The sequence below is a fragment of the Macrosteles quadrilineatus genome, unplaced genomic scaffold (assembly GCF_028750875.1).
Source record: "Macrosteles quadrilineatus isolate MER2022 unplaced genomic scaffold, UCM_ALF_1.0 Scaffold_9__3_contigs__length_116548681, whole genome shotgun sequence".
NCBI lineage: Eukaryota > Metazoa > Arthropoda > Insecta > Hemiptera > Cicadellidae > Macrosteles > Macrosteles quadrilineatus.
Window position 1 is genome coordinate 29,986,810 of NW_026542602.1, and position 19,390 is coordinate 30,006,199.

General features: G+C 36.3%; 2 protein-coding genes across 2 annotated transcripts in view; both read left to right on the forward strand.

Annotated features, from left to right (window-relative positions):
• LOC129004450 (cell division cycle protein 23 homolog) overlaps window positions 1–5,129 on the forward strand; it is a 50,320-nt gene extending 45,191 nt beyond the window's left edge. The window contains exon 10 of the mRNA XM_054433043.1: window positions 4,891–5,129. Within this exon, the coding sequence (XP_054289018.1) occupies window positions 4,891–4,986 (96 nt within the window). The 3' untranslated portion in view covers window positions 4,987–5,129. The remainder of the gene's footprint in view (window positions 1–4,890) is intronic.
• Window positions 1–19,390, forward strand: part of LOC129004447 (uncharacterized protein K02A2.6-like) — a 156,792-nt gene that overhangs the window by 16,123 nt on the left and 121,279 nt on the right. The gene's annotated exons all lie outside the window — the stretch shown is intronic.

The window sequence follows — 19,390 nt, forward strand, 5'->3', positions numbered from 1 at the left end:
CACTTTGTAAAAAACATTACAAAACTGCACAAAATTACAAATGCTACAATATGTGTGGTGTCGTATGACCAACCAGCTGCTCAGCGGAAATTATGGCGTGGACTCTCACAATCTGAATTTTGAGAGGAGCTGAAAAAAACTATTGATAGAAGCAGCCATGAAGTGGCTTCTCCAGCAGTTCAACCTGACACCTGTGAACAGCCTGTAATACCTGAGATGACAAGTAATCCACAGCAGCCCTCGAATGCTACACCAAACACTGATGTCTCATCCAGCACCACTACCTCTACCCTGCCACTGACGCCTGCTGCTCCCCAACACCTGTGCTGGTTCCTGGTCATCTGCAGTTTAGTGAGGTGGTGAAGTGTTCAGTGGAAAAGCAGAGCAGTGTGAATGTGCCCCAGTTTCTAGCAGCCTCCAACCCAACATCCATTTTAAATATCCCAAATCCCGCATCACAGAGAGAGCCCAAATGAACCCGACCTTTAAACTCACAGATTCCTTTGTCACCTCCACCAAGATAATTGCACCTCTTTCTATTCTGCACCATAATGTACAACACTTACCATCTCGCCTTGATCTTCTGGAAATTGTTCTTAACGAAATAAATCCAGATATTATTGCACTCAGTGAGCATAAGATGACAAAAGAGGAAATAGAATTACTTAACATATGTAATTACACAACAGCATCCTACTTCTCTAGAAGATTGGGGCGAGGTGGTGGTGTAATAATCCTAACCCACAAAAATATAAATCACAAATGTATTGATTTACCTTCTACTCAACCACTTTTAATGGAAAAAGAGTTTGAATATTTGAGATCAGTACTCACAACTTTACTTTTTTGTTTGGATGTATTTATAGGTCTCCTAACTACTTGAACTTGGACCAATTTTTTGATAATCTGGAAACTCTCTTAAACATACTGTGTAAAAAATTAAAAAAAAATTATAATTGCTGGTGACTTTAACATAGATGTTTTGAAGAAAGATGATAAATATAATAAATTTATTAATATTTCAACAATATATGGAATGAGACATACAGTTGACTTTCCGACCCGAGTAACAGAACATTCAAAAACTGCAATTGACAATTTTATTACAAATATAGATCTTCACAATTTACAAAACCGGGTTAATTGCGCACATCTCAGACCATGATGGTCAATTGATGAAACTGAGAATCACTGACCACAAAAAGCCAAAGCCAATAAGAAAACAAGTGAGAAAATTTAATGAAAAAAATACAGAACTTTTTCTTAGAGGTATAAGTTCTGAGTCCTGGTCTCAGATTTTCCAGTCTATTGTTGAGATGAAGTATAATGTATTTTGTAACATATTTAAGTATCATTTTGAGGTAAATTATCCTAAACTTTATGTAACAGAAAATTTTTGTAAACCAAAGAAGTGGATTAATGATGTAATAAAATTAAAACAATCTGAAATAGTTGATTTGGAATCTCAATTCAGAATGCTTAAAGACAATAACATTAAGATACAGATTAAGGAAAAGAAAAAAGAACTACAGAGAGAGATTATCAACAATAAAAAACATACTTTGAGGAAAAAATTATGAACTCTAGAAATAAGGTGAAAACTACCTGGAACTTAATTAACACTGAAGTAGGTAAATTATCAAAGTCAAATGTAAACATAAAATTGTTTTATGAAGGTAAATTTTTGACAGATCCTGTAAGTATTTGTGAAACTTGTAATACTTTTTTTGTCAATGCTGTAGAAAGTCTTATAGCTCCTAGAATTACCACAGTGTCTCCTGCAAACAATCATTTTATGACTCGGTTTAATACAACATTTAAATTTGTTACAGTTTCGGAGAGAGGTATAAAGAAAACTGTATTATCATTTGAAAATAAACCTTCATCAGGTAATGATGAAATTCCGATATCAATCATCAAGGCAGCATTGCCATTCATCTGTACACCTTTAACACACATAGTCAATCAATCTCTATCAACAGGTGTATTCCCTGAACAATTCAAAACTGCCAGGGTGATCCCAATCTTCAAAAAAGGCGATCCAGAAGATGTCAAATGCTATAGGCCTGTATCACTCCTTCCAGTTTTTTCAAAAATTCTTGAGAAAGTTGTCTTTGATCAACTGTCAAATTATCTTGAATCAAACATGTTATTGGATAACCAACAAAATGGTTTCAGGCCAAACAAATCAACAATAACAGCTGGTATTGAATTTGTTGAATCCATCATCGAATCTATTGATAGGGGTGAAAAAGTTGTAGGCATTTTCTTGGACTTGTCCGGGCGTTTGACAGTGTTGAACACTGCAAATTAATTGAAGTCCTTAGCTATCTTGGTGTAAAATCTACCGAACTGGCATGGTTTCGCTCATACCTCTTACAGAGAAAACAATTTGTAGAAATAGAATATTTTAAAGATCATTCAAGATATTTGTATAAGGAAAAATTTGCCTCTCGTCCATTACCAGTGCGGTACGGTGTCCCCCAGGGATCTATTTTGGGCCCTTTACTGTTTCTATGTTACCTGAAGGGTTTACCTGAATTGACATGGGACAGAAATAGTAAAGTGTGTCTTTATGCGGACGACACTAATGTAATTGTTTCTGCTAACTAGGGATGGTCAAGTCTCGAAATTTCGGGAAATTTTCGGGAAATTTTAAATCTCGTTACACGAGACGAGATTTCTTTTTGGCCGAGATTTTTACCGAGACGGGAATTAAAAAAAAAAAAAAAAAATTAAAAACGCCTGCAGAAAGTCAATGCAATACCCGCAATACAGGAGCGTGTTGTAGTTGCGTTTACTTTGTGAAGGCGTTCTTATTTAATTAATTCTTTAAATGTAAATATTACTTTAATTATTTTAATAATATTACTTTAATAACATTTGAGAAGTTTTGTAAAGTGTAAGCAGTGTGAGAAATGTTTTATTACTATAAAAATTCAAAACAAGTAACTATTTTATAAAAATTAATATTGCTTTTATTTTATGATTTATTTTATTTTAGGATAAGTTGAACTCTATCCTAACTGATATCACTATGTTTCCTAATCGTAGGCATTTTTAATAAGTTAGGCGTGATTAATAAAAAAATGTTATGCTGATGTTTTTTAATAAAAGATTGTAAATATTCTTGCCTATTATCATTGTTCTTGTATTTAAACAGTCATCTAACAATGTTACAAAATCAGGTAAAAATTTTGAACGTGCATTTCCCGTTGTGTATGAGAAGGGAAATCCCGTCTCGATCTCGTCTCGAAATTTTATGAGAAATAAAAAATCTCGTCTCGTCTCGTCTCGAACTAAAAATCCAATCTCGTCCATCCCTACTGCTAACACAGTAGAAAATGTTGAAATGTCATCTTTAATTGGCTTATCTTTAATAAAAGACTTTTTAAATAGTAAAAATCTTCTTTTAAATTCTACTAAATCAAATTTTGTGTCATTTTCAACTAAGAGAGCGAGAAATGGGACAAGTCCAACAATTTTCATTGAAAATGAAATCTTGAACCATGTAAATGAAACTAAATTCTTGGGTCTAATTATAGACGAACATTTATCATGGGACAACCATATTGAACATGTTATAAATAAAACATCTAGTGGCATACACGCTTTAAGGAAAATGGTCCACTGTTGGTGTAATCTAAAAACCATGAAATCTATTTACTTCGCCCTAATTCATTCTCATATTGCCTACGGTATTAGGATATATGGATCGACAACAATAAAGAACATGGACAAAATTCTCATTCAACAAAAACGTGCATTAAGAATAATGTTTCATCTGAAACAAAAAGTTTCAGTGAAACATATTTTCAAAGATTTAAAAATATTTACAGTTATCGGCTTATACATTTATGAAACAATAAAATTTACACTACTCAACAATAAAATTTCAATTGGCAACACAACCCATTCGTATAACACAAGAGCTCATCGTTTAGTTGAACAACACAAATTGGAATTTTTTAAAAAGAAAACCACTTACATGGGCAATTTATGTTTTCATAACCTCCCTCAAAATATTAAATCAGAGAAAAACCATAAAAGGTTGTTAAAATTACTTAAAGAATATCTAATTAAATCTGCTTTTTACTCTCTCCAAGACTTTATCTCATAGGAACTTTATTTTTCTTGAGAATATATGATTTTTTAACTCTCTCTCTCTCTCTGTCTCTATCCTCTTGTAGTTTTTGTAACTAATGTTTATTTTGTATCTTAAACGTAATTTTTATTTTGTATCTTAATTATAATTTTTATTTAAAGGTTTCTTCTATGTATATATTGTAAATACTGTATGATGTGGGAAACTCAGTTACATGTGACGTAGTATGAAACTATTTTATATTATTTTACCTTATGTTGTATGACCTTATGTTATATTTACCTTATGTGTGACTCTATTCTTTGTAAATGTTACAAGAAACAGAATAAAGATGATATTGAATTGAATTGAATTGAATGACCGCGGATTCATACCGACGATCACGCCGTGACCGCGGAGTCATACCGACGATCGCGCCGTGACCTCGAAGTCATACCTACAATCACGCCGTGACCGCGAGTCACAAGTTTCTATACCTGTAAGTTTTTACCCATTTTTTGGTTTTTATAGATCAGTGCCACAAATGGTAAAAATTGATTTTGTTTGTATTTTTTGGTAACTGCAATACTCAAGACTTTCTTTTTATGCACAGGAAAAAATCCCGTCCCGTCCCGTCCCGAAAATCGGGAAGGAAATAAAAATCCTGTCCCGTCCCGAACTAAAAATTCAATCCCGTCCATCCCTAATTAAAATTGTATTTATATTTTTTGTGGGGGGATGCCCAAGAGTCCTTATGGGCTAGCCACCACTGGTTGTAAAAATCTTATGATGAAAATATTTTTCAGGTTGAAGAAAACTCATCCAGACAACGGATTAGGAATCCGGAGTTTTACAGTCCAGTCAGGAGTTTAGTGTTTTCAACTCCAGAAAATAATACTTAGCATTATTGTTCAATTTAGTAATTAATTTATTTTATTGATTTGTTAATTTTTTTATTTTACAATGTTCACAGATATTTCTTATTCGTCAAATCACTTTTTTTGCTTTTAAATAAAAATCAGTTTTTTCATAGTTTTGATTCAATCCTATATTGTGAACAAATCTATGTATCGTGTATAGCGGAGTCGGAGTTGTCCGTTTGTCACTGTGTTAATGTCAGGAAAACTCAAGAACCAGTTGCACTAACAGCACTCGTATTGTGCACAAATAATGATGGCACCACTGGAAAGATGCCAATAAATTTCTAGACGAATCCACTCAGTAATATTATAAAATCCTAAAAAAATTTCTCCATAAGAATAACATTAGAAGCTACCTGCTTCTTCTTATTATTTGTTTATACATTTTACGACCAACAATTTTGTTGTTTACTTAAGACAAAAAGAACGACTTTTCTTCTTAACTTCATTTGTGGAGTAAACAGTTTGACGTCCTCTGATAAGTTAATCAAACTGCTTACTTTGATGTTGATTGTATACATGAATCGTAACCCTTCTTTAACTTTTTTATGATTTATCATATGGATAAATCTTATTTTATTAAGGACAAATTTTTAAGTGGTCAACAATATATACAGGGTGGCTGAAAAGTAACTTGCACCCCCCCTTAACTTTTCAACCAATTGAGATATTTGAAATCGGTTTGCGGCAACCTTCTTAGATATGATGGGCCACAATAATTATGGTCAATTTTGAAAATTTTGCCCTTAGGGGTAGCGGGGGTAGCTCAAAATTTTCAAATGACAAGTATATTCGAGTTTAGTATCATTTTACAGGTCTTGACGAAACATAAACATTGACATAAAGAAAACCAAAATCGGCTCACTTATAACAAAATGGCGCCCTAAAACGTTTCAAATCCAAATAACCATGAGGGTGGCAAAAAAATTAACTTGCACCCTCTTTAACTTTTTAACTATTTGAGATATTTGAAATCAGTTTGCGGCAACTTGTTTGGATATAAAGGGCTATAATAATTATGGTCAGTTCTGAAAGTTTTGCCCTTAGGGGTAGCGGGGGTAGGGGGTAGCTCAAAATTTTCTTTGACAAAAAAAGTCTTGACAAAACATAACAATTAACATAAAGAAAATAGAAATCGGACCATTAATAACAAAATGGCAGCTCAAAACTACTTTAAATAACCATTGTCTCAATAATTTTAAAAACGCATTAGAAATCATGTACTACCACAAGGTCTTCTTTCTACATCAATTACAATTCCATAATACCCCCACCGCAGCAAACCTGCAGCCAAAGCAAATTTCCATTTGTGTGGCTTTATTTTCAATTCAATCTAATTCAATAACGTTAGGTTTAATGAGTACCTAGGTTTGCTGCCTACAGGGAGGGTAACGAAGTGTGATTTTTAGAAAATATTCATACTATATTTAGCTTAGTATGAAATAAATAACATGAAGGGTAGCCTCTGGACCATACAGCAACAATAATAATGGTTTAATTTACCTCTGTCAATAAAGAAAAAAATAAATTTGCCAAGTTTAAAGAAAATCTATTCATAAACGAGCAATATTACAACAGTTTACTTATCCGACTAAATATTATAAGTAAGAAAGTTTGGATGTATATGGATTTATTGATGGATGGATGGATGTTTGTGACAAGTAAACGCGAAGAATACTAAACCGACAAGGTTGAAATTTGGTATGACGATAGCTGACATTCCCGATTAACATATAGACATATTCTTACCTCAAAAATCCTTTCAGGCTCCGCCCCAGTGGCTCTGGCCATGGAGTGTCTCATGTTAACCTTATGAGTATTCATATTTAAAGAAATTAAAGAATTTTGTTAGCCTTTTTAACTGCACAAGTTGGTTCTATGATATTAAATAGCATTAAAAAGTTATAAGGATTGCCAATAGGGTGCAGCACTATTATGTTTTTTGCATTTATGACCACAGCTAATTTGAACCAACTAGCAACAAAAAGTTGTGGTACACAATGAGAACTTTACTTTTTCCCATGGTTTAGGTGAAGTGGTAGAACATTAGGGATATGGTAGATGTGTGTTACACTATAGGATAACGTATAAATTAAAAGACCAAATTGTCTTAAACCGCGTCTTCTCCCATAACTGCAATAAACATTTATACTTATATGCAAACCCCGTACGAAGGACGGGTACTCTGCTAGTTATAGATAAAACATAGTCTCTTAGATATTAACCTACAAAATCAGAGCTATATTGCTTCGGTAGTTTAGGTGTGGTTGAAAGAACTGGGCGCTGGGAGGCAAAACGCGATAATTCCTCGGACGATTCGGTAACGGGGATATTCCCCGCGAGCCGGGTAGATGCAGGGAGACGTCCGCTCAATTACCCACCCGAACCAGTTTTGTCCGGCTCACGCACTGTCCGCCTCACGCACGTCTGGGGGAAACACGGCACCCCTGGGATTTAGGGAAGGGAGAGTAGGTATCTTCTTCGCCTGGGGCCCGTCAGGCTTGCCTAACCCAGAAATGGGGAGGGGGCCACGGATGAAGAATCCCAAGAATGGACAACATAAATGTGACAATTAATTATGTACAGTTGGTGTTTGGAAGGTTTCTTTAAAGTCTCTTATTTATTTATTTCAAATATATGTTAATTTCCTTATAAATTTTGTCGTTTTTGGAGCTGAGTGCTGCTGCAAGGTTAGTCTTATATTCTTTGTAGCTTTCTTTTAGGCAAGAATTTCTGAAGACTTCATAGCTTGGGCATTCCCAAAATAGATGCTGGAGAGTTTCTTCTTGGCCTAGTTTTATCTATGGCCTAACGTGCATCGAAGGCAAAGTGGTGTAAAATACATGTTCTTAGAGTGTAAATGTTTGTTGACGTTGGCATGACCTAGTCTGAGTTTGCAGATGTTGATTACAGTGTTTCCACACGACCAAAAAAATAATCCCGCTTACAGGGTCGAAAAATCCCGTTTTATCCCGCTTTTAAATCGGCGAAAAATCCCGTTTTATCCCGCATAATTTTTTTGGTACAATTCCTAGTATCAAACTTTGCGTATCATTTTTATAAGTTGTTTAAACATCACTATTATATTTTGCTACAGTATTTAAACAATTTGAGTAAGTTTTTCTCTAAAATTGTGTAGAAAAAAAATAAAAATAGTCGTCACAGCTGAAAATCCCGTTTTATCCCGCATCCCGTTTTAATCCCGCTCAAGGTCTAAAAATCCCGTTTTCGGGATAATAATCCCGCGAATGGAAACACTGGTTGATTATTTAGTTTCGCTGTAATTTGGATTCATAGAACCATGGTCTTTTGGGAATTTCCTTTTGAATTGTCTTGTGCCACTGGGCTTTGGCAGAGAACAGAATTGTGTCACTGTAAACTTCTCTATGTTTTTTTTCCTGTAGTGAAATAAAAATTACGCATTGTGCCACGTGGTTGTGCTCTCTACTACAGCGCTGTACACGGCGGAATTTCGAACTAAACTATGATGTCATCGTTGCCTCATTTATGTTTATACCTCCCGTAACTAAGTCAGACCCAGACCACGGCCGCCTTTAACTACAGGCCGCGGCCTGGTAGAATTGGCAACATCGCAAGTGGTGTTGTTGTTGTTCAGTGACAGACGTCCTATAAGATAACATGGCAGACAGGTGACATCGGCTCATTAATTCGCACTTAATTGATTTAAATTTAAATTAATGAACATAAATTTATTAAAATATTGAAAATAAAACATGCATAATTGAAAATCGAAACAATATAAATTAAAATCTATATCTGTACATTTTTAAGCGGAGTCAATATTGTCATAGTCCAGTAACCATATCTTTCGTAAATACACAAATACCATAGCTGCTTCCAAACAAAACAGCTGTTACAACACTTGCGACGTTGCCAGTTCGAAGGCCGCGGCCTGGAGTTAAAGGCGGCCGTGCCCAGACCCAACGATCAGGGAGGACCAGACAAAAAGACGGTATTTACTCAGGGGAGGTATAGATGAGCTTACGATGACAGCTGTGGGCTTCTCATTAGCTGAGGGAACACCATTACCATAACAATACGGTTAGATGCCATCGGCCTCGGTGGTCTCGTGGTTAGCGTGCCGGACTGACATGCTGGGAGTCCCGGGTTCGAATCCCACTGGTGGCATTGACTTTTTGACTAAGATTTTTTCATTATCAGCAAGTTTGGTTGGTTTGGTTCGGTTATGACAGTTTAATTTTATTATTAAGTCATTATAAAATTTTAATTGAGCAATTTCTAGTTTTGAACAGAATTATTTTTTTCTATTAATAAACTTTTGTTATATTATTTCATTATCAGCAAGTTTGGTTAGTTCAGTTAGGTTATGATAGTAATTTTATAATGAAAAAATTGTAAAATTGAATTTGAGGCATTTATAATTTTATTTTTTGAACAGAACTATTTTTGCGATTAATAAACCTTCATCGCCAAAATGCTCTCTACTACAGCGCTGTTGGGTGGGTTCCATAATATCGACAACCGTAGAAATTGATCGAAACTGAATTATTCCCAGTTTGTCGACACTGGAATATTCCCACTTAACCGACATCCCAAATAACCGACATCGCAAATGATCGACACCACAAATTGTCGACATCCCATATTGTCGACAATGAAATAGTTTCACTATGTCGACACTGAAATAGTCCCAGTATATCGACAAGCACCCGTTCTTCGGAGCTACTCTTGAAAAGGAGTTGTTCTAATTCATCGTTCAGTTCCTCAACTCATGAGTCGTATCGTAATATTTGTTGATTCCGAAACGAAATCCGAATTCCGACGGACATCTTCAAGCTGGCCATTTATTGACTAAAAACTTTTATATTGTAAATAAGTTATTTATCTTTTTTATTTCTTTCCTTGTTTACAAGAAAATAGATGACTCGAGTGTTACAAACAATAGTTTGGAATAATGTGAAATAAGTTAATTTTTATAGGATAGAAAACTTAATCAACATGATAACTTATTAACATTAAGTAGTCCTACCAGACACTAACTTAGGTAAGTCACCAACAAGAACCTAAGATACCTTACAGCTTATTCGTAGGCTAATTCTGGATCATCAAGCAATATTGTAGCAAAAGTTTGAATAGGCATTATCCCTAGGCTATTAGGATTGTCTCTTTTTCCCACTGACCCAGTGTCAACTTTATAAGAATTTGTAAAAATATTTGGCTGCACTTTAGTTTATGTCCTACATTCATTCAAATGAAAGATATTAATACATAGGCTATTTAATATTTTGAATATTTCATTCCGTTAGGTTAGGTTTTACCCTAACATTACCCAAAATTGATCTAGGCCTAAGTTTATTGAATGAAATAATCAATATGACTGGGACGGGTGGGGTCGTCCTGTAATCCAGCTACTAGGAGGTCACGAATTGTGGATATTTATAGGCATGCACTGTGGATGCGATACTCCCTGGTGTGGATAACGGCCGCACTAGTGAGTACTAAGACTATCCGCAGTACTATCCTGATAATTAGACCAATTCGTATATACCAAGGCAATAATGTGGTTTGGATTCCACTATAAACCGTAGGTCCCTTAATTGCCATTAGCTGTATGGGCTATTATTTAACAGCTGTGTTTAAGGAATGTTGGCCTTGGCCACTAACAAGACTATACAAGATCGCGCCACTCATCCTACACTCATTTCCATTCATAGCCTACTTGGCTTAAAATACGGTACCTACTTTGTATGGTCGCCAAGTAATAAGAAAGAAAGTATTAAAGAAATGTATTCATTGGAATGAGTGTAGGACGTAAAATTATGTGCTGTCAAATATTCTAGAGCTGTTTGTATTTGGTGTAAGACTAGACTTGGATTATGTAATTCATTGCTCATGACATCAATGTTAATCGTTAATTTTATAGATGATCCTGGAGCAAAGGCTGTAATTTGACCTGAACCCAAATTGGTCTCTATTTTAAATATTGTCTTGAACCAATAAGTTAAGAGGACTAACCTTTCTGGACGACATTGCCATTGACATCACTGCAGATGAGAGAGAAAGAGAGACCAGAGTTGTGGACCCTGGAGGCAATTACCATACTGCCATGATAATGTTACTTGGTCTAACCATAACTTAAGTGAGGTGAGTCAACATTCTTTCCCCTTTGTGAAAGTGCAAACTGCCTTTGCTGCACTCGAGAAACTTTCCACACTCGCCTACGGCTCGTGCGTAAACATTTCTCTTATGTGTAGCAAAGTGCCACTTCGCCCACTAGTTACCTAGTAGGTAGGTAGTAGTAGTTACCTACACAAAACTAACTATTATTAATAGTTTTATTGGAACATAAGGATAATTAATTATAATCTTTATGCAAATTTATAGTTTTTTTATAAAAATTTAAAACTAGGCCCTACTTAAAATGTATTTGGATACATCTCGAAACATGTTGTTTGGAAATGTCTTAATTAGGCTAGAGCTTGCATTTTTGCAAATTGGGAAATAACAAATAATTAATGTTTAACACGTTCGCTACCGAGCGACGCAAATATGCGTTGGTCCGGTCACTCCTACAGACCAAAAGGAATGATCATGACGTTGCTTACAGACCAAGTGATATAGGAATAACATTGCCAACAGACCAAAAGAGAAATATCGTTTGGATGGACAAATTTACTTCATATTAACCTTAAGTGAATTAGTAAGCAATAAATATTGTTTTTATTTATCGTTTTTAACAAATTTTAAAACGCTGCATATATGAGTTGGTCAGTCTATTTAATGAAATCTAGATAAAAAGATTACCTACATTTTCGTTTCAATAGACCAGGCGACACACGTTTAAGCGTCGTTGTAAATTTGGTTGTTTCAAGCTTTTACACAAACAAATAAAGAAACTCCACCACTCGCCAAAACTGCAAAGGTTATAACCTTTACATCTGTTCTGAGATGTCGCGGAATGCACAATGTAAACAACAATGTTGCCAACTGTTGTGTGGCGTAACCAATCGTCATATCCACAGACCAAGCGACGCACATTTGCGGCAGATATCCCTCTAGACCGATACGATAAAATCAGGGCTTTAAAATAGACCGTTGCTAAGAAATTCGCGGATTAACCCTCCGAGTGTTATTTATCGCTGCAGCGACTCACAAACACTGTTTACGGCGAAGGCTCTATGACTGACAAAATCGGATTGAACTGGATCGAGTTAGGTATCGTTTTATTTGACAGATTCAGACCTTTCTCCGGAGGTCTGTCTCTAAGCGCTATTCATTTTAGTTCCGAATATTGTAGCAGACAGCTGACGTGCGTATTTGTTAACAGCTTGGTTAACCTCGGACCGATGACTGATGTGTTTTATTACGTTTATCATTGTTTTAGTGTTAAAATCAAAAGTAGTGATATACGTGGTGCATTATAAGAAGATTTAAGTGATTTTGAAGGGCTGGTTGATGATCCTGAAGAAGTAGGTAGTGATAATGATGTAAATTATCAGCCAGATTCCTAGCTATGGTTAGGCTATGCATTCTTAGCTAAACGCTATGTACTGAAATCTGTTTTTTGCCCATAACTTATTTATTTGCAAATCTACTTCCTTATATTATTATATATTTGTAATCCTCATAAAATTTAGAACAAAGTGGCTATTTTCAAATATTTATAGGCCTATAATTTATACAATTTCATTGAGCGCGAACTTATTTTTTTTTTTTTAATTTTCCTTGAAAAATATTTTTTTACCTAAAATTTTTTTTTGAAACAAATGTTCTTTATGTTCTATGTATAATATTGAAGCCCATGATTTTCCAAACAAAATGGTATATAGAACAGTATAATTAACATTGTTTTCAAGCTTCTCAGATCAGTTTTAATAAAACCTTGCAAATGAGCAAAAAATAGGCAGACATTAAGGCCAAAACAAGGGACACTCGGAGTTTTAATAACATTGAACACCGACGCAAGTGTGCATCGTTAGTCTATTTCAATGTGATCAGCTGACGCAAATATGCGTCGGTGGTCTATTGTGAGAAACGAGTCGACGCACAATTGCGTCGCTGGTCTATGCGAACGTAAATTCCATATAATTGTGGTAGCGAACAAGTTAAACCAATTTATTTTGTCTAAACCAAATTATTGTTACAAATTCTAATATTTGTACTAACTTGACTCAGATTTGCTCAAACATTTTCCTATTAGCTGTACCTATTTGAATATCGCAAATATAGAAAGGAGTGTACACACTTGTATTATTTGTTGGACTAAAATTATTTGTATAACACTATTTTTTGCAATATTTCTGTACAGAACTGAAGCCTACCAGTAAAATGGGGGCGTTGCAATTAATATCCTCCGACATTGGAGAATACAGGGAAGAGGTGTCAGAGAAAGAGGAGATGGAGGATGGGGCGAAGTAAAGACTAAGATTGAAGAGAACTAACTAATGGTAAGTTTTGCCATTTACTTAAATTTAATACTTATAAATCCAGGGCCGTGTCCATTGCCCCCAAGCCTATGTCGCATAACCCTCCTGAATTACTAGTATTTAACCAGCATTTTAACTCGTGAGGTGCCCAAAAATTTGCTTTTGTTTTTTAGGAAATGTAGGCTATATTTTTTGACACCATAATTATAATTGTTCTGAATAGTTTTTACATTTGGTAAGTAGGCCTACTGAAACAACAATAATTTTAAGACAAATGGAAAAGCCCCTGTCAACAGAAGCAGTTGAAACAAGTATAAAAATTCTCATACATCAATAAGGTATTTATTTTAGTACTAGTATGGTTCAATAAGACCTTAGAAGAATATAGAATAACACAATTTTTTGTGATAAATTTGATTTATTTTGCTATTAATCTCCTTTTATAATATTTTATATTTCTATAATCTCCTCGAGTCTTCAGAAGAAGATAGAGGAAGTAAATAACAGACTTGTTGAAAGGACGGATGACCTCGAACAATATCAGCGGAGGGACAACATTCGTATTTTTGGTGTCAAGGAGACTAAAGATGAGATCACTGACGAGATTGTGGTAAAGCTATGTCGGGAAAAACTTGGTGTGGAACTGTCAAAAGACGCAATCTCCCGTTCGCATCGAGTCGGCAAGCTGCAGACACCGGGAGACGACGGCAGGGAGCGGCATCGGCCCATCATCGTCCGATTCAGCACATACCGGGCCCGACGGACTGTATTTGATGTGAAGAAGCGGCTAAAGGGGACAGGCGTAACCATCAAGGAGGACCTGACGCACCTTCGCCAGCAACTGTATAAGCAGGCGGTGGCAAGGTTCGGCGTGGGAAACGTCTGGACCCAGGATGGCAGAGTGCTCTGGGTTGACAAGAGCGGGGAGAAGAAGGTGGCGACGAGTCTGACCGACCTACCAGCTTTGGCCCAAAACACTGCTTCAGTTAACAGTTAAGATTCTGTTTAATTTTTATCACCAGCTACTTTTCTATCATTTTAAATTTTATTATGTTATTATACATTTACATTTAATATATTTTTTAATATTTTGTTTATTTTTATATTTACACTTTTAAAGAATAGTAATGAATATTACTATTAAACTGAAATAGATTTTGTTATTTTGTTTTAAATTAAATTATAAAATATATTTTATGATCTTAAAGTTTGAAAGTTAAGTTTATGTTCTCAATTTATTTATATTTATTCTTAGTGTGTAATATGGTATTGCAAACAGTAAATTAATTTATTTATTAACATTTGTTTTTATATTCTTTGCATGGAAAAGTTCACGTTCAAATAATAAATATAAAAAAAAATCAGTTTGTTTACAAATGTATAATGAATATGAGGTTTTATTGTTGAATTTAATGTCATTGAGTTTAGTTTCTTTGGATGTATTTTATTCTAAAATAGGGGAAAAAAAACTTCTATTTTTTGTTCATTTGTGAATTGTTAGCGGAGCCAGACAAGCGTGTTGTTTTATTCTTTACAGTGATTTTGATTTACTTTAATAATTTAAGTAGGTATGTATGTATGTATGTGTGTGAGTGTGAATCAGTGATCGCAGCTTGTGCAGTGGTCTTGGGTGCGCCTGTCGTGACGTCGCGACCTGTGATAGCGAGTCCACAGCCGCACAGTGCTCGCCACAACGACCCGCTTATCTCTCCCCCCTCCCCCACCCATCACCCTACACTGTCCACCGCTGATTGTCTTTCTCGCTCCTTATCTCCCTATCCCAAACACCTGAAAGCGGCGAACATCAATGCCCAGTCTTTGCGTGCTCACATTGATGAGGTTAGAGAAATATTTTGTCCCGGTAATTTTGATTTAATTTGCATTTCTGAATCCTGGCTGAAGCCGAGTATTCATTCAAATGAGGTGTCCCTCCCTGGATATGTGCTGCAACGTAATGACAGGATTGGTAAACAGGGCGGTGGCGTTGCGGTGTATATCAGGGAGGATTTAAAGTTTAAAACAGTCTTTTCTTCACCATCGGAGTACTCGGCTGGGCCAGAATTCCTATTTATTGAGATCAGTTTGCCTGGAGCAGATGCGCTGTTACTAGGAGTGTGCTACCGCCCACCAAGATCAGGGCATCTGCTTGATTTTGAAAATGCTCTGCTTAACGAGATGTTCAAATACAGTCATGTTTTGATCATGGGTGATTTTAACACTGACTTACTATCGTTGACTCATAACTTTGAACACAGGCAGCTGACTACCATGTTTGAATCGTGCAACTTAACTGTACTACCACTCGATCCCACACATCATGTTGCCAATTCTGACACCCTCTTAGATTTAATAGTTGTGTCCAATGACCACGATATCATTCATCATGGGCAGCTTCCAATCCCTGCAATATCTAAACATGACCTCATTTTCTGTGTGTACTCAATCAAATCTCCCAAGCCCAAAGCAAAGTTTATTAAATATCGGGATTTTAAAAATATGAATGTCGCTCAGTTCATGTTAGATGTTTAACAAACTCCGTGGCACTTCATTGAAAATTTAAATTCTGTCGATGAAATGGTTCATGAGCTAAATTCATCCATATTGAATCTCTTTGACAAGCATGCTCCCATCGTTTCAAAACGTGTGACAAAACGAAGACCTGTTCCGTGGATGACCCCTGAAATTAAAAGTTTGATGGCTCAACGTCATAGCTTACTTAGAAAGGCTAGACGCTCCAGCAATTTAGAACTAAAACAACAATATCGGAATCATCGTAACCGAGTTAAACAGCTTCTACGAAATTCAAAACTCAGATACATTCAGAAACTTTTTGAAAATCAAAAGCAACCATCAAATGTTTTATGGCGCAAGGTTAAAAGTCTTGGGCTAGGGAAACAATTTGATTCTCAACCGGTACACATTCCTCTAAATGAGTTAAACGTTTACTTTTCTTCTTGCAGTCAAAATACCAACCAGCATCAAGTTGACAGTTACTTAAATGAACTAGTTAACTCTCCAACCCCACACCTGAGATATCCTGAGTTTAATTTTAAACCAGTTATTCAGTCCGATGTTTTGATGGCTATCCGCAGAATCCGAAGCAATGCTGTCGGTTCTGATGGTATCCCTATTCGTTTTATCAAAGACATCCTCTATGCCATCCTTCCAACTATCACGTTCATTTTTAATGCATCATTAAGGCACCATTCTTTCCCTTCTTCTTGGAAGTCTGCCATTATCCGTCCCCTAAAAAAGATCTCAGCCCCAACCTTGGTTGGGGATTTCAGGCCGATAAGTATTTTGCCCGCTCTATCTAAAGGCCTAGAAAGAATCGTTCACTGTCAAATCACTGAATTCATCACAGAAAACAACATTTTATCTGACTATCAATCTGGTTTTAGGACAGCACACAGTACAGAGACAGCACTCCTTCGAGTGACTGAAGACATAAAACTTGCTATGGAGCGTCGACAAGGAACGATTCTAACTCTATTTGATTTTTCTAAAGCATTTGACTGTGTTAATCATGACCTGCTGGTTCAGAAATTACGGGCCATAGGGTTTTCCCATAATTCTCTTAAATGGCTGAGATCTTATCTGTCAGATAGGCAGCAATGTGTGGAGATTGGTGACACGAGATCAGACTGGGTGACTGTTACATGCGGTGTGCCTCAAGGGTCAATCCTTGGGCCTCTGCTCTTCGTACTGTACGTCAGTGAGATAAACTTGACCTTGGTCAACTGTAAACACCACATGTACGCTAACGACTTACAAATCTATGACCATTTTACTGCAAACAACGAAAACGACTGTGTCAGAAGGATCAATGAAGATGTCAACCGAATTGTTACTTGGACTGAGACTAAATCACGAAAAGACGAAACCGATTGTCATTAGCCATTCTCGACTTCGACCTTCAATTGACTTAGACTCCATAAACCCAATCACAGTTAATGGCAAAGCACTTCCATACTACGACAATGTCAAGAATCTTGGTATATCTTTCAACTCTTCACTTACTTGGGACATAGCAGTTACGGACACACGAAAAAAGGTTTTTGCCTCCATACATTCATTGAAAAGATTACAGAATTTTTTACCACAACACACTAAACTACATTTGATCAAATCACTTGTACTACCCCACTTCAGTTACTGCAACTCATTGATCAATGACTTGACTGCGACTCAGGCGGGTATGCTCCAGCGGTCACAGAATTATTGTTTGAGATTTGTCTATGGTCTGCGACGTATGGAGCATATCACGCCATACTACCTTGAGGCACACATCCTGAAATTAAATGATCAAAGATTCATTAAAATTTTGTCATTGGTTTTTTCAATTTTGAAAACAGGCTCCCCAAAATATTTCAAATCCGATTTTAAATTTGTGTCTCATGGTAGTTCACGAATGTCTCGTTATTCTTCGATCACATTGCGTATACCTCATCATGTGACCACAGCTTATGGCAGGGCTTTTGTTGTTACCGCTTGTCGTCTGTGGAACGGCCTACCCCAACACATTAAGACCATTGAAAAACGTTCCCAGTTTGTGGCGGCACTGAAAAAGCTCTATTTTGAGAAGATGGTCTCGGCTGGCGTGTCCTAGGGCTACTGTTACCTTGCGCGTTTGCTGATGCGTGTATGCGAGAGTGTGTGAATGTGTTTTTCTATTTGTTAAATTTTTGTTTTTTTTAGATATGTAGGTACTTGAATTGTTAAATATTTTATGTTTAATTAGATTAAGTTATCCCTATGTCACATTATTTATGTTATATTTTTAATGTCAGGTTAAGTGTAAGAAAGGGCCATGTGGCCCTAACTTTGCCTGAAAAAATAAAGGATTTTTCATTTCATTTCATTTCATTTAATTTTATTTAGCTCTATACACTTATCTTAAAGTTTCTCCAACCTCATTCAAATTATGTCCAAATAAATAGTACCCTACAAACTTGAAAAGCCTTCAAAATACTCTTATGTTTCAGTGATGACCAGCTCAATGGCAACTAAAAATGTCCGCACGTAGGCCTTGAAGCGCCCCTATCCCCACCACCTTTCGCCAGTCACTCGCCTGACAGGGCAGCAAAGAAAACTGTCAGATAATTTTGCCACACTCTGTACATTATATTTTGTCCTATACAAAATGGGTTATATGGGTCGGCTCTTATATATTGATCCAAACGTTTACTGCAATTGTGGCAAAATTAAACAATATTGTCCTCGGTTATGACCAAATCGTGATTGCAGGGTCATCATCTTCATCTCCCAAGGTCGCCAGTGGTTAAAATTGTGGGCATCCTCGGAGCAATCGTGAACATCTTTCGCGGTTGCGAGGCCTGATTATCGTCACCCGCGATCGCTGGTAGTCGTAAATTTCGATCACACAATCATTGCAGACGCTTTCGGCTATCATGAGAATACAAGACAAAGTTGGATTATTGTACCCCCTAATTCTAACAGATTGTGGGAAAATTAATTTTCCAAGAGAAAAAGCATTCTTTTGAGGCCCCAAGTGAGTCCCCTTCCCAGGCTGAAGCCCTTGGCAATCGCAGTGTCCACTGTTAGGGGAATACGGCCCTGATTTGGAGGCCTATGTTGGTGTGGGGCCTGGTGCAAACCGTCCCCCCCCCTCAGTACGCCACTGAGTAGCCTACATTAAATAATGATAGAAGTATGCATAAAAAGACTCTTTGTTCAGAATACTGTTTTTAATATTAATTTTTGTTCTGTTATATCCAGGCCTGATGACAGGGTGGATGGCGATGGAGGCATGGAGGTTGGGGGAGAGGAGGCTGAAGAAGTGGAGACAAATCAGTTTGGATCCATTATGTTGATTAGTTTAACATTTATTTTGAACATCAGTATTTAAATTTTTTTTCCTACAGTTACCTAACAATGTACATGTTCTCTCACTGATTTGAGAAAGCAAAGTGGCCAATTCGCTCATCAGTGAGACAATGTTAACATTGTCTCACTCT